This window comes from Blastomyces dermatitidis (genome assembly GCF_000003525.1).
Source record: "Blastomyces dermatitidis ER-3 genomic scaffold supercont1.6, whole genome shotgun sequence".
In the NCBI taxonomy this organism is placed as follows: Eukaryota; Fungi; Ascomycota; class Eurotiomycetes; order Onygenales; family Ajellomycetaceae; genus Blastomyces; species Blastomyces dermatitidis.
The window spans coordinates 2,300,350-2,323,106 of record NW_025544779.1 but is presented as its reverse complement, the minus strand read 5'-3'; the positions used below and the strand labels follow the sequence as shown (position 1 = coordinate 2,323,106).

The 22,757-nt window shown below is 42.0% G+C and overlaps 5 protein-coding genes across 6 annotated transcripts; 1 reads left to right on the top strand and 4 right to left on the bottom strand.

Annotated features, from left to right (window-relative positions):
* Positions 1-5,355: 5,355 nt before the first annotated feature.
* Positions 5,356-5,580, bottom strand: BDCG_17251 (uncharacterized protein; the record flags this gene model as incomplete). Its single annotated transcript, XM_045426395.1, has 1 exon — positions 5,356-5,580. One exon carries the CDS (start codon positions 5,578-5,580, stop codon positions 5,356-5,358), a length of 225 nt encoding a protein of 74 aa, XP_045281558.1.
* A 2,199-nt stretch (positions 5,581-7,779) lies between these two features.
* Positions 7,780-10,653, top strand: BDCG_06143 (uncharacterized protein). The gene is made up of 8 exons (XM_045421868.1): positions 7,780-8,238; positions 8,288-8,369; positions 8,554-8,904; positions 8,993-9,125; positions 9,351-9,529; positions 9,576-9,653; positions 9,702-10,112; positions 10,162-10,653. The coding sequence occupies exons 1-8, from the start codon at positions 7,886-7,888 to the stop codon at positions 10,237-10,239; spliced, it is 1,665 nt and encodes a 554-aa protein (XP_045277640.1). The 5' UTR covers positions 7,780-7,885; the 3' UTR covers positions 10,240-10,653.
* Positions 10,654-10,750: 97 nt separating this feature from the next.
* On the bottom strand, positions 10,751-11,056 carry BDCG_17250 (uncharacterized protein; the record flags this gene model as incomplete). The annotated part of the gene is made up of 1 exon (XM_045426394.1): positions 10,751-11,056. The coding sequence occupies exon 1, from the start codon at positions 10,970-10,972 to the stop codon at positions 10,751-10,753; it is 222 nt and encodes a 73-aa protein (XP_045281557.1). The 5' UTR covers positions 10,973-11,056.
* Positions 11,057-11,356: 300 nt separating this feature from the next.
* BDCG_17249 (uncharacterized protein) lies at positions 11,357-12,070 on the bottom strand (the record flags this gene model as incomplete). Its single annotated transcript, XM_045426393.1, has 2 exons — positions 11,357-11,616; positions 11,752-12,070. 2 exons carry the CDS (start codon positions 12,068-12,070, stop codon positions 11,357-11,359), a joined length of 579 nt encoding a protein of 192 aa, XP_045281556.1.
* A 6,963-nt stretch (positions 12,071-19,033) lies between these two features.
* On the bottom strand, positions 19,034-22,412 carry BDCG_06140 (the record flags this gene model as incomplete). 2 transcript variants are annotated; one of them, XM_045421866.1, is made up of 5 exons in its annotated part: positions 21,429-22,412; positions 20,726-21,317; positions 19,479-20,664; positions 19,270-19,417; positions 19,034-19,211 (listed from the first exon to the last, which is right to left on the bottom strand). In XM_045421866.1, the coding sequence occupies exons 3-5, from the start codon at positions 20,038-20,040 to the stop codon at positions 19,034-19,036; spliced, it is 888 nt and encodes a 295-aa protein (XP_045281554.1). In that variant the 5' UTR covers positions 20,041-20,664; positions 20,726-21,317; positions 21,429-22,412. The 2 variants fall into 2 exon arrangements, with proteins under 2 accessions (XP_045281554.1, XP_045281555.1); XM_045421867.1 differs by having other exon boundaries at positions 20,726-21,857; positions 21,964-21,996.
* Positions 22,413-22,757: the final 345 nt, after the last annotated feature.

Below are 22,757 nucleotides of genomic sequence, written 5' to 3'. Positions count from 1 at the left end.
CTGATGAATCAAATCTATTCATAATAACAGGTCTCATCTTAAGAGCGGACAATGATTCTCTTTTCATTATTGAAGATAAATTCCACTTAGTGTAATATCTCAGATGCAATATAATCATAGCTAATAATGTATTATCATTAATAAAAGCAACTATCAATATTCACAGTGAACTTGTTATATTTCACAGAAGATATTTCATAAATGTCAAGATCATCAGAGATGCTATCCGTGCGGGTAGACACTCATCAAACTCACAGCCACTTCAGCAGTGGAAGAAGATTGTCATTTGTGTCACTAATACTGACATCATTCATCATTCTGACTGAGAAGACCCCCTGTTTCCTATCTTATACATCAAATTACATTTGACAGATGTGAAAGACCAGGATAATTCACTTTAAATTCCCACAGCAGACACTCTCACTGAGCAGGTTCAAGCAGACATATCAGATCACTGAGTGACAGAAGATCAAGCAGTCATTCAAGCAATCATCAATCAACATCACAAACTATTTAGCTCCAGCCTAGACTTATTTTCAGATAATATTAAGATATCACTGCAGTTCATTGATGAGAGTAACTTTTTCAGCCTGAAACAGAGACTCTATTCTCTGTCTCAAAGAGATCATAAAGCCACTGACCAGATTCTGGACTCACTTCTGTAAGATAGAAGAATTAAACATGTTTCTCTTGAAGACAGAAACCTCATTGCTTCACCCATCTTTATAATCTGACTTAGAGAGAAGCTGAGAGTGATGATTGATTTATGAAAAGTAAATGCATGCTTACTTCTCAATGTATACTCTCTATTAACACAATAAGATGTGTTGCAATCACTCAGCAGTTCTACAGTATTCTTATTCATGAATATTCATCAAGACTTCTTTTAACAAGCAATTGAACAGAGTGATTATTTCAAAACCACATTCATGATCCTGCACTGAGGTCTTGAACATTTTACAGTCATCACAATGAGATTGACAACCTCACCTGAGTTCTTTCAACAGTGTATGAAGAAGATTCTAGTAAAATTCCTATGACAATTCATATTAGTCTATATAGATGACATCATCATCTTCTCTCACTTACTGAATGAACATCTTCATCATATGCAGCAAGTCTTTGCAGCTCTTGAGACATCTGGAATAACAATGTCATTAACTAAATGTCATTTCACATACCTCTCAGTGCATTTGCTGAGTCACCATGTCAGCTGACTAGACATATCTACTCAAGAAGAGAAAGTAGCTGCTATTACTAATCTAATCTTCTCTATAACACTCAGAGAACTAGAAGGAATTATCAGTCTCTTCAATTATTATCACAATTTTATCAATTTTTATGCAGATCAGATGAAAGCATTAGAGACTCTCAAGATCAAGTTGCTACATAACAGTTCAAAAACAGGCCAGAAAAGAGCATCATATGCAGCTAAGATCAAGTTGATGAGATTTGAGAACTCACTGCAGTTTCACACTCTGCTTACAGAAGTCAGATATTCATTTGACATGATAAAGCAAGCCTTGATGAACACTCTCACTCAGACATATCTCAACTTTAAACATCTCTTCATATTGTACATGGACACCAGTAAGCAAAGAGGTATCAGAGTAGCTCTACATCAAGTCAGAATGAATAACATTGAAAGACCTGTTCTATTTCTCTCTCATCAATTGAGTACAGCTGAAAAGCACTACTGAGCAATTGAATTGAAGTGTCTTAAACTTATATGAGCCCTGCAGAAATTATCACAGTATTTAGATGACAAGTTTACAGTTGTCACAGATCATGTTACTCTTGTGTTCACTTTTCAGTTGCTGACAATAGATCATCATAGCAACTGACTGATAAATTGAGCCTTAGTTCTAAGCTCATACCTTCTGTGAATGACAATCTGCTATTGCAAGGACACTGTACATACTAATGCTGACACTCTATTCAGATTGCACTGTCTAGATAATGATTCAGAAGAGATTCTCTCTGAAGAGCAGAAAAAAATTCATCAGATCATCATCAATCAGGCAGATGAACTGATGATAGATACATCTTCAGTGAAGATATGTATGATTTCAACTACAGTGATAGAGCTCACTGACAAATTCAAAAAGTAACTACACTGAGATATTCTCTGTGACTCAGCATTGAGAAAGGTCTTTCACAAGGCCAGTCAGAAAGAGTAATACCAGTTATTTACAGTGCAGAATGAGCTATTGTTCTTTGAAGAATTATGTCTCTATATTCTCAAATCACTGATGTGAGATGTTATTCATATATGTCATGATGCAGCAGGTCACTCTGGCCTTCATTGAACAGAAAACCTTATTTACCAGTTCTTCTTCCTTTCTCATGTCTGAAAGAGAATCCTGGACCATCTATCACAATACCTCAATTACTAACTAGTCAAACTGTCAAATCACTTACCAGAGGACAAATTACACCTCATCTCACTCTCAAAACAGTCATTTGAAGTTCTTTTGATTGATTTTATTACAGAATTATCTATGAGTGATAATTGTGACACTATATTGACAGTCACAGACAAATTTTTAAAAGCAGTAATTCTAATTGCAGGACAGAAATAATGAGATGCTTCATGATGAGTGAAAGACTTCTATAAGAAGATAATCTACTACTAGCAGCCCTCACTGGTGATTATTTCAGATAGAGATCTCAAATTTATATCACAATTTTAAAAGTCAGTTCTTCAACTCATGAGAATTAAGACATGAATGACAACTGTCTACAATCCTCACTCAAACAGTCAAAGCAAGTGAATCAATCTCATGATTGAAGTCACATTGTGAACACTTCTTATAGATGAATATGAAGCAAATTGAACTGCTCTGCTTGAACAAGTGAAAAGAGTATTGAACTCAGTAGCTATACAGCCAGCAATGATCTCTCTCTTCAAATTGCTCACAGGTGTAAAGCCTAGATGACTGTCATTGAACAATGAGAAAGCTCTGCTAGATATAGCTGAGTTCATCACTGCATGAGATGCAGTGCAGTAAGACATTCTTGACTTATACACTCTGACAAAAGCTAGGATGACTGAGTTCTTTAACTGATCTCATTCTCAATCAACTATTCAGATTGATGATTGAGTCTTCTTGAACCTCACTTAAAAAGCTCAAAAGAGCTACACATTAAAAGAAACATTCAAGCTATCATTCTTACAAGTAGGCTCATTTCACATTCTTCAGAAAGTATCAGATGCTGCATTTCAATTGAAACTGTCAGTCAGTTGATGAATGCACTCAGTAATCTTCATCATTCACCTGAAAAAGACTGTGTTAACAGAAGCAAATATGAAGTATTTATCATCAGAATCAGTACTTATTAATGATCAGTTGCAATTTAAAGTTGAAAATATCATAAGAAAGTACACAGAGAATGGTAAGACTTATCTTCAGATTAAGTGAAAGAAATATAAAGACCTGATCTGAAAGCCTTTTGAAGTTATTGCACAAGACATCCTGCACCTGATCAAGGCCTTCATGATCAAGAAGCCTCACAGTCAGCTGAGTAAATGATAGAAAGAAAAGTAAAATAGAGACAGAGTGAAAGAAAGAAAGAAAATGTATTACAATCTAATTTTAGCTATTGAATGAGAAAACAAAGAAAACAAGAAAATCACTATCTTCTGCTCTTTTCATCATTTCACTCTGTCTCTTCTCATCAATCATCTTCAAGCTCTTTCTGCAGCTTGACCTCCTGCTCAGTGAGACATGTGTCTCAAAATGCAACATTCACTGACAATTTCTCATTCATAAGATCACTGAAATGCACCCTGCTGAGCAACTTAAAGAAATAATTATTAGTCATAGTATCCCCTGCAGCTGAAATCACATTGATGAACTTAGCTATTTTATCCAGTTTCTTCTGTGTGGTCTGAATAGCATTCAGATTATGCTTGTCAAGGTTAGGCAGTCACTTCAGCACCTTCAGATCTTGAGCTCTATAATTGACCATGCAGTCTTCAGAAGACAGAATTGACAATCATTATGCACTACTCATCTTGACCTCATTGATCATCTTAGCAGGGGTCAAACAGCTTATCTTCACCTCATCACTCATCTTCACAGATGTCAAGATATCTCACTCACTGATTTAAACACATTTCAAGAGTTTCAGTGCAATCAGACTCAACATCTTGCACTTGAAAGATATAGACATTCTCTTCATTGAAACTATAGTCAAATTGTTCTTCTTCTTCATATCACTGATCTCAACAATGTCATCAACATCTGTCTTCTCAGTCACAGTCTTTTCAAATCCAGGCACACTTTCTTTAAACAGCAAGTTATCTGTGTTTCACTCAAGTTCATATCAGTTACAGCAATTTAAAGAGCAGTGAGATCTCTTATTTTCTCACTGATAGTTAGTGTAAGTGTCATGTCCTTGCTGCATCTATTTATCATCTGCAGAGATAATCATACATTTCTCAAATCATCTCTGACTCTTCATGCAACACTGATACAACACAGAAGCTATTTTCTCATGAGTCTGCAGAATAACAATATTCTGATTAGTGAAATTCTTAGAATTGACAGTCTGTGAAGTGATTAGTTCATCATTATTTATTCATCAGTACAACTTTCACTTAACAGATAACTGTCTTAAATCTTTAATCAATCACTGACTGAATAAAATGAAAAATTCACAATTGATAAATGACATCTTCTCACTACATTTTACAAGTCTTTCAATGATCAAGACAGCATCTGCAAGCCTCTTCACAGTCAGGTTCTGTATGATTGACACACTCAGGTGAGTGAGCTTGTCATTCTGCTGAAAGCATAAGTCAGTCTTATCATCATAATGCAGACATCTTATACATATTATGTCATACAGTCAAGACATCTGATCACTCTCAACATTCTTCTTTCACTCTGACTTTCTTAAAATGTTATCACTCAGAGTTTCATATTGCTTTCAACTAGTTCTTCAGTGCTTCTTGTTCTCTTCTATCAGTAACAGTTCTTCAGCATCTGTATCTGCTCATTCAGCTCTTACTTTCAGTTCTACTTATAACTCTTCATCACTGATCACTCTCACAGCAGTCTTCTGACTCTCTTTTCTCTTATTCATTTCAATATCTTCTTCTGAAAATCAGCATGTGAACAGTCATAACTTTTTCAAATGAGTAAACAGTGTTATAAGCTTTTATATCATAGTCTTAGACTCTTCTTGACTCTTCAAGCTTCTGTTATATGATTTATCTGTTAACTCTTCTGCAGTGGCACCATGCAGCCTAGCTGAGTGATGACAAGACATCACTGTCTTTTCTTTATCTTGATCTTTGATCACTTTATATGTGAAAAGATAAGTTAATAGTATTGAAAGCTCATCTGTTCAGAATTCTAACTCTTCATCTTCATCATTTTCTTTTATCTCATTCTCACCTGTTCTCTCTTCATCAGTCTTCTCACCTGTCTTCTCTTCTCTATCACTCATATGAAGAAGGGCATCACACTTCTCCTGACTTAACAACTGAAACAATTTCTCTAAGGTTAAGGCCTTTTTCACCATGCTCACTGCGCCTGTCTTCACAGCTGTTAACTTCTTCTTAAGACTCATTGTTTCTGTGGTCTAATCTTTCATATATTGCGATTTTCACTAATTCCACTATATTAAATTTTAGTGAGATGTGTGAGAAATAAGAGAAGAATAAGAAGAAAGTAATTGTAATATATATATTAATATGATTATTCATCTACACTAATCTCTATCACTCACAGAACCTTCTTCTCATCACAATGAAACTTTCACTCTCATCTATCTCATCAAAGAACTCTTTCTCATTCAAGCTTCTTGTAATTTCTTTACAATCTCTTTCTTTTCTTACAGCTGTTTTTAGATTAAAGAACTTCTGTCTCTTTCTTATCATTTCTTTTCAAGTCATTCTTACATCTTTTACTCTTTATAGAGACAAACAATTCTTACATCTGATCACTCTTTATATGAATAAGCAATTCTATTACTTAGTCTTCTCTTTTCTATGATATCTGCAGCATATGTAAACAGACTAGCACTTCTGAATAATATCTGCCCCTTTGGGCCTAGCGCCTGTGATATCTGTCATCTTTTTTCAATGTCATTTTTTTCTTCTCTGTGAACACATTCTTTCAGATAGAGGAACTGTGACATGCTTTCACTCTCTATTCAAGTCAATTCTCTATTCAGCTCTAGCTTCTGCTTCATTCCTTGCTGTTTCTTGAAGCTTTCACTTCTATCTTCTTCCTCTGTTCTTCTCTTCATATGTGATCACTTCTTCTATGAGAGCTTTCACTTCTTTTCTACAGAGTCTTCATTCTTTTCTTTATATGTGATTACTTCTTCTATGAGAGCATTCACTCCTTCTCTACAGAGTCTCTGTTCTTCTCTTCATAGGTGATCATCTCTTCTACAAGAGCTAATCTCTATAGAACAATCACTGTATATATAAGAGTGTACACCCATCTCCCATCTTTAAGAGAATAAGACAAGTTTTTACCCTTATATCTGACCCTACGTAGCGGCGTACGCTACATTTTACAGAATTTTAAAATATATCAAGATAAAAATATTTAATAATTAATTTTAAATTGATTTTAAATTGATTCTGAATTGATTCTGAATTAATTATAGTAATAAAAATAAATTCAATTTATATATTTAAGTAATTAATAATTGATTGAAAATCAGTTGATAATTAATTTAGTATTATTATTAAATTCAAGAATAATTTCAGTATTAAATTAATTTTAAATTGATTTTAAATTGATTCTGAATTGATTATAGTAATAAAAATAAATTCAATCTATATATTTAAGTAATTAACAATTGATTGAAAATCAATTAATAATTAATTCAGTGTAAATTATATAAATACTTACTTTATTATTAAATTCAAGAATAATTTCAGTATTAAATTGATTTTAAATTGATTTTGAATTGATTATAGAATTGATTATTAATTAATTATAGTAATAAAAATAAATTCAATCTATATATTTAAGTAATTAACAATTGATTGAAAATCAATTAATAATCAATTCAGTATAAATTATATAAATACTTACTTTATTATTAAATTCAAGAATAATTTCAGTATTAAATTGATTTTAAATTGATTTTGAATTGATTGTAGAATTGATTATTAATTAATTATAGTAATAAAAATAAATTCAATTTATATATTTAAGTAATTAATAATTGATTGAAAATCAGTTGATAATCAATTTAGTATTATTATTAAATTCAAGAATAATTTCAGTATTAAATTGATTTTGAATTGATTATAGAATTAATTATTAATTAATTATAGTAATAAAAATAAATTCAATCTATATATTTAAGTAATTAACAATTGATTGAAAATCAATTGATAATCAATTCAGTGTAAATTATATAAATACTTACTTTATTATTAAATTCAAAAATAATTTCAGTATTAAATTGATTTTAAATTGATTTTGAATTGATTTTGAATTGATGATAAATAATTGAGTGGTTTCAAATTACAAGAAAAGATGTATTGAGCGAGGTCAGGTAGTGACACGGGCCACATTTGCGAGGTCAGCTTACATAACGAGGTCAAGTGGCGCACTTAGCGAGGTCAAGTTTTCTGCTTCCTGAATTCTACACAATTCTCCGTGCGTAAAAAGCCCAATAATGACTTTACTCGCTGACGTACCACAAAATACTAGCCAATCATGAATCAGTGCACATCACAGTGTCAGGGAGACATGCAGCTTTGAACTGTTCAGAGCGAGCCAAATGAAGCTCTTTACTTATTTTCGCCATGATTTACAACTTAGTCAATCCCGTATCTGCGTTGTCAAAGCAGAAATGCAGTATATAAGAAGGCACGATTACCCAGATTTCCTGAGGCAATGAGCAGATGTTCAATCAAGAAGCCCCTATCAAGTTACCACTCCTGACCAATCTAAAAAATGCCCCCTCCTTTTCAATTATCACCATGTCCAAACTCATGTTTGCCCAAACACCTCCATGCAGCCCGATCGACGAAAGCGCCCAGAGGAGCCCGACATTGGATGGAATGTATCAGCACCTTGTCGCACAGAAGGAACTAAAAGATCTCCTTGTGGAAGTTATCCAGGAGATCAGGGCTAATCCCACCGCAGCTGAGCCCAATACGGATGGTGCATCGTCGGGAGCGAACAAGCTGTCAGACTCCAAGCCCGCAGTCGCCGCACTTGGCTCTAAGTTTGACTTCAAGAGAGTCGAAGAGATGTATGTGCTCCGTCATCAATGCTTATCAGCTCGACTGAATGGTTTGCAGTTGGGATAAAATGACACTGCAGTATAAGACCAAGGAAGCGGTGGAAGAGGTCCTTGATGAGCTTGACCAATATGCCTCCGTTGTTCGGACCTGAACTGGTAAAAATTCCACGAAGCGGACTGTCTGCATTGACATCAAGTCTAAATTCCTTTGTGATGCTTTGCAGGATGTTTTGAAAGTTGTCAAGTCCATCAGCTTGTAGGAGGATAAGCCTAGTGTGTGTTGCGCTTCATTGCAGAACCCAGCAGTGGCTAACATTGACACAGGTTGAGCTGGACCTCTTGTACTACTTCCTTCCTGAGCTGGAGACATATAGGACAAACACCGCTGGTACACCGGGCCGACAGGGCCAAGTGAATTTCCTTTCCCTGCTCATCGAATTCGTCTTGATGACATACCAGCCCACAACTGAACGGCTCGCATCCCAACTTGAAAGTGGACAAGCCATGTGGGACATTCTCTGGGCTGTCTTCAAGCCGGGGTCCATCATCTATACAAAATGGTTTTGGACGGAGAAGCCAAGATGCGTTGTGCTGAATGCTATTGAGGAGAAAACCAGGTTTAATGGTGTGGAGTATCACAGCCTCAATTGTAGCTACATCGACTATGACAGAAAGGTTCTTGGAAAAGCTGGCATGGAACTTGAAATTGAAAAGTTTTGAGGCTTGCGACCCATCCATCAGCTAACCAGCATTTCCACTTTAGTACCACCTGGAGGAAGTGATGGTCAGGCAGAACCTGATCAAATGTTGGCCGGAAGTTCTGTGGACTAGCAGGAACACATATCTGTCACTGCTGTGGAACTGCCTTCTTCATGAAGAAGAGACAACCTATGCAAGTCAATATTGATAGCTGTGTTGGAATTGATGCTTTGCTCTTTCATCAGATGACGCTGAACTATTCTCGACCATGCGTTGAAGTCTCAGTCCACGGGGATTGACTTAGATGGAGCTTTTTGGATTGACTTTGAAGAGCAGATCCAGAAAGAGAGGGAGCAAGTGAAGTATGACAGCGTGGGAGATGTTGACATGGATGATGATGACTATCTGATATGCTGTCCCAGCCGTTGATGACTTTGGTGAAATTAAATGGTCATCGACTCTCTTTGGGAACTTGACAATTCCTGATGAGCAGAGGTCCACTCTTATGGCACTTGCAAAGACACAGATGGGTGTGACTCCCGCCCTCCCATTTGATGATTTTGTTGCAGGCAAGGGGTGTGACCTGAACATCCGTTTTGTAGTATGTCCTGAGGGCCTTCAATTAGTTTCCCTGCTAACAGACACAGCACAGTGGCCCACCGGGTGTGGGTAAGACTCTGACGGCTGAAGCTATGGCTGAGAATTTTGAGTGGCCTCTTTACCCGGTAAGCCCAGCTTCAATTGAAAGTCAATAATTTCTGCTGACGTTTCAGATTCCTGCCGCGCAACTGGTCACCCAATCTGACAGACTTGAGAACAACCTCACAAGAATATTCCAAATCGCCAAATGTTTCGATGCTCTTCTCCTCCTAGATGAAGTTGACGTGTTTCTTGAGCGTCGCGCATCCATCAACATGTCCAAGGATGCTATTGTTACCATATTCCTTCGCAAACTGGAATATTTCCAAGGGATCTTCTTTCTCACGACCAACCGCGAGACAGAATTTGACGAGGCAATCCTTAGCAGGATCCATCTGAAGATTAAATATCCCAACCTAAGTCGACAGCAACGAAAGGCAATATGGAAGCATTTTGTCTCCCAAGCACATACGCATCAAAGACCTGCAGCAATAAGTGATCGGGATCTGAATTGGTTAGCAACCTCAGATCTTAACGGCCGAGAGGTATGGCTCTAGACCCCTTTCAATTCAGCTCTTGCTAATATTGTCTCAGATCAAGAACCTGACGTCTATTGCACATGCTCTTGCCACTGTGGATCGTACCTGTGTTAGCTATATGTACATCGAGTGAGCATCAACGTCAAACGAAGATTACTCTCGTGAATTTGATTAAGTTAAGATCAATGACATGTACACCTAGTTTGCTCGATCTTGGAAAGGCTTTTTGAGTCTCAGGTCTAATGTTCTTTCTTGCTTCAAACACAATACAAGTCCCTGTTCTGAATTTATGTCGTTTGAATTACTGTTCTTGGACTCTTGGGCCGAAACCAAACCATGTATGGTCTCTATATGCGTAAGTATTCCCGAGCAAACATGCGTGTCAGCTTCAAATGTATTCCGAAGCCCGGATCTTCAACCTGACTTCACTAGACGCCATTTCTCAAGGGCGCTCAAAGAGCTAGAAAGCTAGAGAAGCTAAGACAAGAAAGCTAGAGAGCTAGATGGCTAGAGTGAGAAATAAAAGACTGTGATCATTGGGTGTCCCCTCGCCGCCTGCTCCTGCATCGTTATGCTGAAGTTTGCCCAGGGAAAAGAGGTCCCGGCAGGACCTCTTTTTTCAACCAATCATCTTGCTGACTAACTCATCTAGACCAATCTGGGATGGTCGAGCCCGATCCAAATTCCATGTCACTGGTTGTGGAATCCTGTAACAGTAACAGTGCGAGAGGGAAAATAAGATGTTCATCTGGTCGATAGTCTTGGCACAGGCCAAGACTACTCCTCGCCCACCTCTCCTCGCGGGGTGCACGCCGTCCTGCAGGCCCATGCTGTCGTTCAATCCCGATAGCTGTAGCTTGTGACATGTCAGACTTTCCCTCCCCTCATCCTCATGGAGAAGCGCATGAATACAACGCTCTCGCCGCAACTTGTTGCGAACGAAGTGCACCGCCAACGAGACGCAGAAGCTTGTTGATTCACCAATTTCATTTCCCTGCAACTGAATATTTCTGTGAAGTTGAATTCCGTAAATACGTAAAGACTTAGCAGAAAACCACATAGACCTCTTTCTACTTTGATCACCTACCCCTTGTTCGCTCACGGCTACTTGGTGTTGATCGATTGTTGAGAATCGAGTACGTTTGCCGCAATGACGCCGGCGTCCTGTTTGGGAACCTCTGCTGGATCAGCTCCCAGGGCTTGTTCTGGCGCCTTATCGACAGAAGAAGCTCGTTGTCCGCCTCAGACCATCAGGCCCGGTTTGCTCCTTGATCGCTCATCCTCGCCGCATAGTCCGCGCCAACGTGTGGTGGTCCAGACCCTCCTCCATACCTTCCAGGGCCGGCAGTGGGCGTGTCCATTGTAGAAGGGCGCATGAGGAGGAAGTAGAGTTCAAGTGCAACAGCAGAAGCCAGCGTCATCGCCTCCTCTGGAGGCAGTAGAGTGTGACCTGCCTTGCACAGGCATGTGTGACCCGTTTGGGTAGCCTCCCTCGCGCTCTCTTCATGATCTGTTCAGACAAAACCAGTATTGTCTCCTTCGCCGCCCCTATCCTCAATGTTGTTGTCATGTACACAGGCATGTTCGGCAGCATCTTGTCATTGGATCTGTGCTGGTGGGATCACTGCAGAGACTGTAGACTGACGGTAATCATGACATGTGGATGGCCGCAGAAACGCCCTTCGCTGCTTTGCAGGTGATGCTGACAGCTCATGCTCTGTGTCTGCGCTACCATGGCGTTTGCGGTCATATCCTGAGGTTGGCCCCTGATTGTCTACGACATCAAGGGTTGGTGGATTGCGAGCGTGAAAGCTGGTAGGAATCACCACTCCAACGCTAGGGTACCTTGGCGGTTGTGGGCTAACTTGATAGATGCTTCCGGGAAAAATGGGTGGGATTGTCACTAGCCGCAGCAGCCCCAGTATCTTCGGTGTCTGGCCGTGGCGAGGAAGGAATAGAGACATCAGGATGTGCATCAAGCTGAGCGTCCACGCTCTCCAACACGATTCGTCGCGGCGATGAAGTTTGTGTGCGATGGGAGGGAGGACTAATGTCCCTTTATAGTCGCAGGACGCCAGGGCAGCGAATACCCGCGCCAAACCCGATTAGGCTACGCTAGACCCGACACAGGTGGCGCCAGACCGGATCGGGGGAGTGCGGCCGAGCCTGAGGCTGCACTATGTTTTGTCGGAAGTCGACTTTATCATGCACCGGAGTCACAATACCTAAGCTTCTGAAGACAGTACTGAACATCAGGGCATTCGCTCATGATATTGGCCTGCTTGAACTAGGGCAATGCATGACAAAATTAATGAACGGCGGAACAGTCGGTATATTGCCAAACCTCCAGTCCGGTGCTTTTCCGCATCCCACATCCTTCCTCACGTTATTCTACGTTTCGTTGATGGGAATTCGTAGTAGAATTATCCGCCCTTCATATACTACAAGCTAAGCTGTGTATGATAGTCGGAAACTACTAATATCCATAGATTTTACCAGGCAGTGATGCGGCATGTTCACGGTCATCCCCGTTATCCATCCACGATGAGTTGGTGGAAGTCACGTGATTAACATTATACTTGGAAGTCTCTCACCTGATACCGAAGTATGAATCTCATAATTAAAATTATTATTGTGGGGGTTTCATCCCGCTGGCGGACTATATTCTTTGAAGAGATCTTGTATGCATGTTTCAAATTTGAACAGCAATCGTTTCATATCCAACGAAAGCCAGGTTGGATTCGTACGCTAAACTACCTCGGCAAACGATATAACGGTAAAACGTAAACGCGCGACATCCGGTATCGCCCCTCGTCCGGTCCGGCGAGCCCGAAGCATTTTTTTCGGATTTTGGGGCGAAACCAGCCCATAGTGACCTATATGCCCGCAGGAGCTTCCTCGCAATAGTAATGGCACACCGCCGTCCGAGTTAACCTACGGAGCATATATCAAGCGTCATTCTGTACCGGACCCAACTTGTGCCGAAAATGAACAGCCGGCGGCTAGCCTAACCGGCGAATCGGATGGCCTTTGCAGTTCTATGGTGTCTGTTCGTATGCATGAAATTGATAACTACTGGCAAGTAGTCCGAGGCGAAGAAAAGAATGCGGAAGGAATTGGATATCCAAACTGATTCTAGCCCCCATTTTGACGATATGTTGACTCACTGCGCGGGGGATCTCGGGTTCCTAGCGGCTGCGCCGTCCGTCCTATGAAGACACCCAAGAGGTTGGGGGAAGAGAGGATCTAGGGGATTCTCGAGAGCTATGATGAATGATTGCCTAATCCATTGACTAATAAATATCTTAATAAACTGCTCACCATATCTATCTGCATTCTAGGTCGAAAAGAGGAGGTTCAGCCTATGAAGCAGAAACGGACCTTTGCACGATTAGCATGTAGATGAATTTTTAGTCGATGGCGAGGGACATTTGGAATAACTTACGCTTTCCAAGACTCCACCCAATTTTAAACAGAAACGGATGTCGAAACTTCAAGTTTCAGCAGAAAAACAATATGATTTGCGAAAATTTCAGATGAGTTCCAAGTTGATCACTCCGGGGTGTCTCTTCTAACATCAACGCAGAAACAGGTGCTTCAAACGGCAATCGAAGTGCCCTGTCAATTTATCAGCCAGACTCATATCCGATGACATTCACCTAACGGGGATCAGAGCAGCAGCAAATGCAAATCAGCTTTGCCAGGGAGTTGAATCCGGCAGTCATTAGTAATTACCGAACTATTCAACAGGGGGGCTCTGAAACAAACGGCAAAGAACAAAGGAAAGAGAACATGGGTACTTCTTTGTCAGAGTTCTGAACCTCTTGTTTGGAACCTATCCTGACTAGTGTTGGCGCCCTGGAATAGCGATGTCGGGGGTATCCCCCTGTAGTGTAGTGATACTAAAAAAGGTGATGATTATTTTTGTTGGAGCCGATATGTACTGCGTAGGTGTTTTTGAAGGCCTGAGGTTCACGCCATCTGAAGGGGGGGGAAGGGGGGGGAACAATATGTCCAACAAACCGAACCCAAAAAGCTAGGGCCAGAAGATCTCAAACTCCTTTGCACGTGGGTGTTTGCTTTGCTGGTCTCGATTATTATTACTAATTTGTTGGAGGATTTGGAGACAAGAAATAAATGGGGAATTCTGCTGATGAGTGAGTTGGTTGATATGTAACGTGAACATCACTGGGCCAGCAGCCTGGGCCATGTTGCATTATGAGTGAGCTTTGTGCTCATCTTGTGATTGCGAAATTCGCTGCAAGAATGGGGGATCCAAGCAGCCGGAGGATTGAGATAGTAGTAAAAATGAAAAATGAAAAACGAAAAATAAAAATGAGGCTAAAAATAAAACATGAAAAATAACCATGTGTTCTGTAGCGATTCTATCCTGTTCTGTCCTTTATTATTATTAACTTCTGTATGGACATGGCCGACGTTACGTTGTTGACTTTGGAGAAGAATATATTAAATAACTTATAACTAAACTAGTTAAGTAACTTAAATAAATAACTTACGGTACGACCAAGAGCGCGGGCAGACTCACAGTCAACCACCAACCACCACCACCACCACCACCACCACCACCACCACCACCAAGCAGCAGGCGACATACCGCTGCAAACCAGCTTCAGGACAGCACAATCCTTTATCTCTCTACCAGATCATCCTCTCCTGCTCTCTCTCTCTTCTTATTCACCAGCTTTTGTGCTGGTTTCGCTACTGCTGTGTCTCTCTCTCCCCGCCAGCGCAATTGTTCTATTTCGCTTTCTGCTGCGAGGCCCCCCCCCATCCTGCCCTCCATAGGGTCACATCGGTGTATAAAGCAACCGGTCCCCATCTCTTGCAAGGTCGTATCTGCCGACGACCTCCTCCGCTTTTCCTACTTCTACTTCCCAGACGTTCACGGACGATCATTCCACGTCTCCGTCATTTATCTACATTAAATATTGCCTGTCCTCGCTGTTTCATCTTTGTCAGTCATAGTTCAACTAGACGGCACCGTCGGAGGTCTCAACTCGGAGCTTCGATAGCCGCATTTTTCAACCCCGCGCATCTACCCTTTTAACTAAGAATTTTCTGTTCTGAAGAGTCCTATCCGCGTCAGTTTGGGGGTCTAACGCTTGCAATTAAGGTATTTCGGCTGCGGAACACTTTCTGTTGACTTTCCTTCAACTCCCCCACGCCCGCTGATTAAACCCCCGTGGTTGCAACAAGTTACAAGTAGTTTGATAAAAATAACCCCGCCTCCTAATATTTTTCGAGTTTAGCCCATTTCCGCCTCTCCTCCTTATTGTCCTGCGCCTATTGCTTTAGCCAAGTCCTTTTCCTGCAACAATCCTGATATACTGCGACCTACACCGTTGCGCTTGGAAGATGTCACAATATAGTGTTATGGATGACCTTGATCATGGTCTAGACCACGAGTCTTACGATGGCACCTACACTGACCAGGGAATGGATAATGGTTATACCGGCCAACAAAATCGCGAAGACACCATCGATAGATTCCTACGACCTCTCATGGTATCAGACAACACTCTGCATGAACTCGCCTGCCGCTTCCGACATATATACCGCGATCTTGCTCGAACCTCATCCCAACAATTTCTACCCACTCCAGTAACAAGACTACCGACCGGTCAGGAAACCGGCAGATATTTGGCGATTGACGTTGGGGGGACAAATCTTAGAGTGGCTTTCATTGAACTATTGGGGGAGTCGAAGGATGGAGATGCGACGAACTCCAACTCTCCGACATCACGTGACACAATGCGAAGAGCGCAGAGACAACGGGTGAATCGGACATTAGAAAAGATATGGCCTATAGGGGAGCATCTGAAGAGGGACCAGGCGGAAGATTTGTTCTTATGGATTGGCGATTGTATGGCGGAGGTGGTGGCGGAAAGCTTAGCGCCGAATCTGGCGAGCGGTACCCCTATCCCGGAGGAGCTCGAAATGGGCATTACGTTCAGTTTTCCAATGATGTAAGTGCTACCCTTCAGTTTTCCCAATTTTTTTTATTTTTTTTTAACATTCTTTTTATTTTATTTATTTATTTTGTTTTTCCTCCAATCATGTTCACTTTGTATTGTTGGATACAGGGTGCCCTTCCTTTAGACTCGGTCGGCGGAGCAGTGGTTTGCTTCAATACTAACCGTGAACAATAGGCAAGAGTCAATCCAGGAAGCGCGGCTTATGCCAATGGGAAAAGGCTTTGCGATAACTTCAAATCTCGATTTAGGCCGTATTCTGCTGGCGGGCTATGATAGGCATACAAGACGACCATTTGGAGAAGAAGAGCAGTCGGCTAAGCGACGAAAACGCTTTGCGCTACCAAAACTAAAGATTGCCGCAATTACCAATGATACAGTTGCTACTCTAGCATCGCTGGCCTATCTGGTGAAATCCCTACCGAACAGCCGTGTTGCGATGGGTATAATTGTTGGGACCGGTTGCAATGCCACGATTCCCATGAGCTTGAAAGATCTGCACGAATCTAAGGCAAAACACGTTTCATCGCGACACCCGGACGCTGTCGAAACGATAATTAACACTGAATGGACCATTAATGGTGCTGCACCACCCCTCCGTGAACTCAACATCACTACAAAATGGGATACAAAATTAGATGAGGCCTGCGCCCGACCGGGCTTCCAACCTTTTGAGTACATGACTGGCGGCCGTTATATTGGCGAACTGGTCCGGATTATATTTTACGACTATCTAACGAACGTAGTTGGTCTATCGAAGAAGGAACTACCAGCGAATCTTATCCAGGAGTACGCTCTCACCACCACCTACCTATCACAATCTGTTGCTCAAATACAATCGGATTCCGAGCTGGTGCGATACCTCACGGAAACCTTGCCCCCACCCGAATCCAGCGATTGGAGCTGGGATAATAATTCGGCGCGGGCATTCCGAAGAGTTTCCCAGGTTGTCCAGACACGGTCTGCAGGACTAATTGCCGCCGCTGTCGTTGGCCTGCTGGCATGCAAGGGGGAGCTCAAGCTGCGTGATTACAACGATCCAACTCCGCGACCAGAACTACACGTTATGAATCCGTCCCTAAACAACGGAGCCTCCCCAAACGATATCGTAAATGCCGTGAACTCCAAACTAGCCGCCCATAGTGCTGCTGCGGCTGGTAAGACTGGTAGCGACGACCGTAGTGTTCCTATCATCGACTCCGTGCCATCTAACTGGCAGTCCGGACCGGAGGAACTAGTTGTCGCGTATACGGGTGGCATCATTCAGCGGTATCCGCGTTTCAAGGAGACCTGCCAACAATACATTGACCGATTGGTGATCTGGGATGGCCCACAGGAGAGTGGCAAGTCAGTGTTTCTCCGGGAGGCGTCGGATGGCGGTATTATCGGAGCTGGTGTCTTAGCTGGTATGCTTACTGGAAACAGATGACCAGAGAAGTGATGGGCGTGGTGATGCCAGAAAAGCGGGCGTGTCAGGAGCTTTTGAGAGGTTCCGTGAGCCGAAAAAACGTTCGGAAGCGTGACAGGCTAAATGCACATGAACTGGTGAATTGTGTGGTTAGGGATACAGATGGAGTTTCCTTCCTCCCTACTTTCATTTCTTCTTTCCTTCCTGCGTACGCCTATTGCCCTCACTTTCCTATCTCTAAAGGTTGGTAAAACCGTGAAAGGCCTACTAAAACTGCTTCATCTTGCCATTGGTTATTTGTTGATCTTTGATTGATAACTGCATAAAAGTTGCGAGACCTCTGGTGTTTTGTTCACCTTTTTTTTTTTTTTTTTTTAATTTTCTCAGTTCTGGCGCTTCTATTTATTAATCACGTTTTTCTCTATGGCGCCGGTGCGTGTAACCCAACAAGCTTCTACAAGCTCCTCGTTCCATTTCTCACTCTCCTTTGCCCCTTTCCCCTTGCCCTTTCGGGCCTTTGTCCCTCCTTTTATGTCCATTTATCGTTTCATTTCTTCCATTCTGGCGAAGTTTTATTTTTTCTGTATGCATGTGTCCATGAACACTTCGGCGACTGACATAGATACCGCATTTCTATCTTATTGTTTAAATTGTTTAATCTCTGTGATCGGGCCCTGGGGAATTGGAGTTTAATCAAGCATGATTAAAAATGACAAAGTTCCTGAAATATTCCGGCCGCACGACCAATTTATCTGACAGAAAGGGAACTGCTGCAGCAGCAGCATGCATCGGACGGTCTAAAATTAGAAAGTTAGCCTCTCAAGCACACACAAATGGACCCTAGGGCCGGCCCATTTTGTTATACAGCTTGGATATTTTGGACGATAGGTCGGTACTTGTTCATGCACATGTAGGAGGAGGATATGGATTCGTACGTAGCATCCTCAGGCTCTAAAAATCTTCAAGGGCGGTCCAGCCTTGCGTGGCCCCTAACATATTTTGTCCAATAGAGATTTTTTACGAGGTGAGGGGATGGCTCGTAAAGATAGATCAGCAGTTCGGTTTGATAACTAGGATCAATTCCTTTAGATGGCCGATGATAAGCGATAATCTACTATATCTTATTCTAAGTTTCTATATCATCTGAGTTGAATTGTTGAAGATATTCATGTTTTTCAAGAAGTATTTTTGTGATGATATTTTTGTCAGTTTGTATCATGTTAGTTAAATAATTCCACTATATATATATCACAATATCTACATCTCAGCCTAAATGAATTATTAAGCTCAACAACGGCTTTACAAATTAACTATAGCATGATCTATTTCATCCGTACTATTAATGATCAATGTTTAATGTAAATATCTTCCTGCACTGTTGAAGAACTGTGTAATATAGATCTGGTGGCCGAGCGTTCGGTGGGCGCTGGTAGGTAGCTGCTCGGCTACAGTCACGTGTCCCACATTGCGCGGAATGAGCTGGAGGATAGTGGGACCAGCGAGGAACTTCCCAGGCTACTGTAACCTTATTTTATGAAAGGTGGAAAATCGAGTAACTTCTGTGCCTGGAAATATCTCAAGGCGAGCTCATGAGTCGCATTGAAGATATCGTACAGCACGAATCGAAGTTTTGAGAAGACGATTACCCTGCGGCCGGGTTTGCTAGCCTCAATGTTCTTGGTCTTGCTCTGGTTTGTTGGACTACTACATGTTGAATTGAGATTCCATGGCATTCTGGCCTAATAGCTTACGTCCCACTTACCACGATTCACAAAACTGTTCTCCGCGCTTAATCTCTGCCAGACATCGAGCGATGGTGGAGGATATAGTACCTCTCCGCGGTCTTTGTTCGGATCCGTTCCCCCCAAATCTGAAATCCGGTAGACGAGGGTTGATGACGAAAACCAACACTGCGATGATGATAATGTTATCACGGCGACCGTTGTATTCGAGCCAGGGTTGTATACCAACAGTCGTGGGTTCCGCAGATGATAAGGAAATTCGAGAGCTGCACGATCTCGTCCTCCATATCCGGATAACTATCCAGCGCATAGCCCGTGGCAACCGGCGCGGATGCATTAAGATAAAATCCGAGTTGGACGAGTCCCAGACATGGGACAATCCAATGAAGACTGTTATCTGTCCCTAAGCCGTACAGCAGGACTCCACCTGCTCCGGCGAAAGGCATGAGGAGATAAGCCCAAAGTCTGTGTTCCGGCTCATAAATGCCACCCTGTCTTTTGGAAAGGCGCAGAAGCAGCCAGTCGGTGAATAGCCCGCCCCAGAGAGAGCCGAATGTGGCCCCGATTAGCAGGGCCAGGGTCATCAAACCAAGTGTCGACGGACTAAAGTTGTATGGTGGCTCCGCGAAGAAGGCAGCCAAAGTTGTCAGGACCAACATGACCACAAACCAGCCCAGACTGAATTGGATATTCGTCCAAGTGGGTGCCGGCAATACGATTAACTCGAACATGGAAAATGTTAACCTCCAGTATCCGATCTTAACGTCGTGGTTCCTTCTGGAGAGGGACATTCTTTTGAGGTATGGAAGGGGTTGATCGTCCGGTGTGGGAGCCTTGGATTAGGGCAAAGGATCGGGAACCCTTCTCTGCATCATGGTGAAATGCCTGCTTGTTTTCCTGGGCCTGTGTTGGCTCCATGTCATGTCGCGTGAGGTTGCGCGCTTCATTCAAAATCGTTCCTGGCGAAAGAAGTTTCGTCGGCAGTGAAAACGAACAGGAGCGTCACGAGTCCAAAGAAAATGAGAAGATACTGGAAACACCATTCCCATCCCTGGGCATCTGCTATGTACCCTGCTGCCAGAGGTGGAAGAAAGTTACCGGCCACAATGACGAGCACGAATATACTGATCGCATTCCCTTTTTCGTGGAGAAAAGAATCATCTAGAAATGCCACATTGATTGTTGAGTAGAGTTTGATATCCGTCATCATGCGCCCAAACACAAGACCAATCAGGATCAGGAGTGACCTCAAGAGGAAAGGAAGCCTTCTTCCATATTTAGTGGCCCATGGTTGCATGAATAGGATACCAACACCGCACATCAGCACCAGGAGAGCCTGTCCGTAGGTCAAAATGGTATAGCTCGTGTTGAGCGCCAAAGTCCAGACACCCAAGACTGACGCCGTCTAGACGATGCTAAAAGAATCATGGTCAGAATGGAAGAGTCGCTGTCTTTTTCTGCAGTTGCGGATCTCACCATTCATTCGCCAAAAATCCCCACGAGATAATTATATATAATGCCAAATCTTCTTTCCCTTGGACCAGTTCTAGCTCGTGGATCAACCTCATGGCATCGGCACCCAGGAGAAGCACCAGGTTGTATGTAGGTGTATGTACAACTTGCACATTCAACATTGTGAAACTCAAGTTCCCTGATAAATTTGCATGCAGGTATCACAAACTGCATCAGTCTATTGAATTGGGATCATGAGAAGGCTCAGAGCTCACTGTAAGATGTCTTGTCTCTCTATTGATAATTTTCCATCATTAGAGATGAAGTCAATGCTTTGATATCATTACATATTCAATGCTGCCAGGTTTCCTTGCTGACAAGTGTTGACTAAGTCATAACTGAAACTATACACTTTCTTATCTTTCTGTTCACAATCAGTAGTCTCAAAGTGCTGATATTCACTATGATTCTGCTGTTTCAAATTTCTGTAAGCTTCATCAGAAGAGACTTCACTGCTGACTCTCTCTTTTATCATATCTTTTAATACACCGACTTCTCTCTGAGATTGGTTTAGATAAGAGTCAGATATACTTGAACTTATCTTCTTTTTCAGATGCTGTCATTCATATTAGTATGTCTGATCAATATGTTCAATTCAATGAAAACAGATAGGTTATTCTCATATAATGTACTTGAAACTCTAGACAGTCTCAAGTTCTCAACATACATGTGAATTGTGAGGTAATAATTGAAGCTCATTCATATCTGAACTGCTTATTGTTGCAGAAAGCGAGAGAAAGCAAGAGATATAAAAAGTCACAGATCTGTCACAGTCATTTTTGAACCTGATAGTTTGTCCTTGACAATAAAGAAACCATGGCGCTAGTAGACGCGGCCATGGAATTCTTGTATGGGAATGATAACAAGATAAAATGCAAACTCCCATTTGCCTTCTTCCAGATGAATCGAGAGGGCCTCCGGCCAACCGCAGCCCACAGCGTAAGCATCATGTGGGGTATCGCACGTTCTGCCAGGTAGGCTAGTCCTTAGAAAAACGAACTTGGGTTGATATCCGTCCCGTATGATCTCAATGTCGTATTTTTCCGCCGTGGTATGCGTTTTCAGAGACACGGTATCACCTTCGTCATAAGAGAACCTGTCACAATATACCCAGGCGTCAGGTTCGCCTCGGTACATACCTGGTTTCTCAACCAAGCCCCCAGGCGAGATCATGCATAGTCTGCTTCCATATGGGGTCTTACTTGCTCTCAAGATGAATCCATGTTGCGTTCAAAGCTGTGATAACAAAAAAAAAATAAAACTAAAAATAAAACTAAACGAGAGAGAAGGTGATTCTTGAGTGTTGGACTATCAATTGGTGATCAGTCTCCTCCTAAGCTTGATATACATCTCCAGAAAGGATTGAGCGGATGGGCATGTTGTGCTAAGAGGATCCGCGCCATGCGAGGACGGAGCATCCATCTCACGGAGTGCAGAGTAAGGGCCAGAGAGAGGGGGTGATATCCTGGTAACCTCGGAAGATATCCATTTGTGTTGGTTTTGGAATATCAGCCGGGATGCTCGATATTCTTCGGCTCTGCCAAACCTATGACTACCGTGATCGCAATCAGCCTGTAGTTCACCCGAGTAATTTAAATCCACCTTCCAGTTAACTGATTGTTTGGTGAGGCAGAAGAACACTCAACCTTGAGCCCTCGATGTCTTGGTTGTTGTGATCTTCCCCTCAACTCAATCCGTAAGTAAGGGGAATACTAGTAACTAACTACCTGTGCCAAGCACGGAGTATTTTAACTTATTAGTTATTAGTGAATGCGCCCGCCCTGGGCGTGCTTGGCGCGGTTAATCTCTACAATGTATCAAACTTACTACAGTACTTCTGTTAGAACACATATGAACTAATAATAAGTGAAAAGTGGCGGGAGTAAATACAGATACTGCCATTACTATCTACCAATGCTGCCACCATGTTCACAACTATATACATCTTGCCTGCCTCCACCAGCTCAAAATCGCCAGAGGCCCCAGCATTGTACCT

Bases quoted from the DNA above. Each gene is read 5' to 3' on its own strand.
- BDCG_06143 (XM_045421868.1), top strand. From the start codon at position 7,886: ATGTTCAATCAAGAAGCCCCTATCAAGTTACCACTCCTGACCAATCTA. The intron at 9,530-9,575 runs GTATGTCCTGAG...TAACAGACACAG, and splicing joins ACCTGAACATCCGTTTTGTA to CACAGTGGCCCACCGGGTGT. The intron at 10,113-10,161 runs GTATGGCTCTAG...ATATTGTCTCAG, and splicing joins CAGATCTTAACGGCCGAGAG to ATCAAGAACCTGACGTCTAT.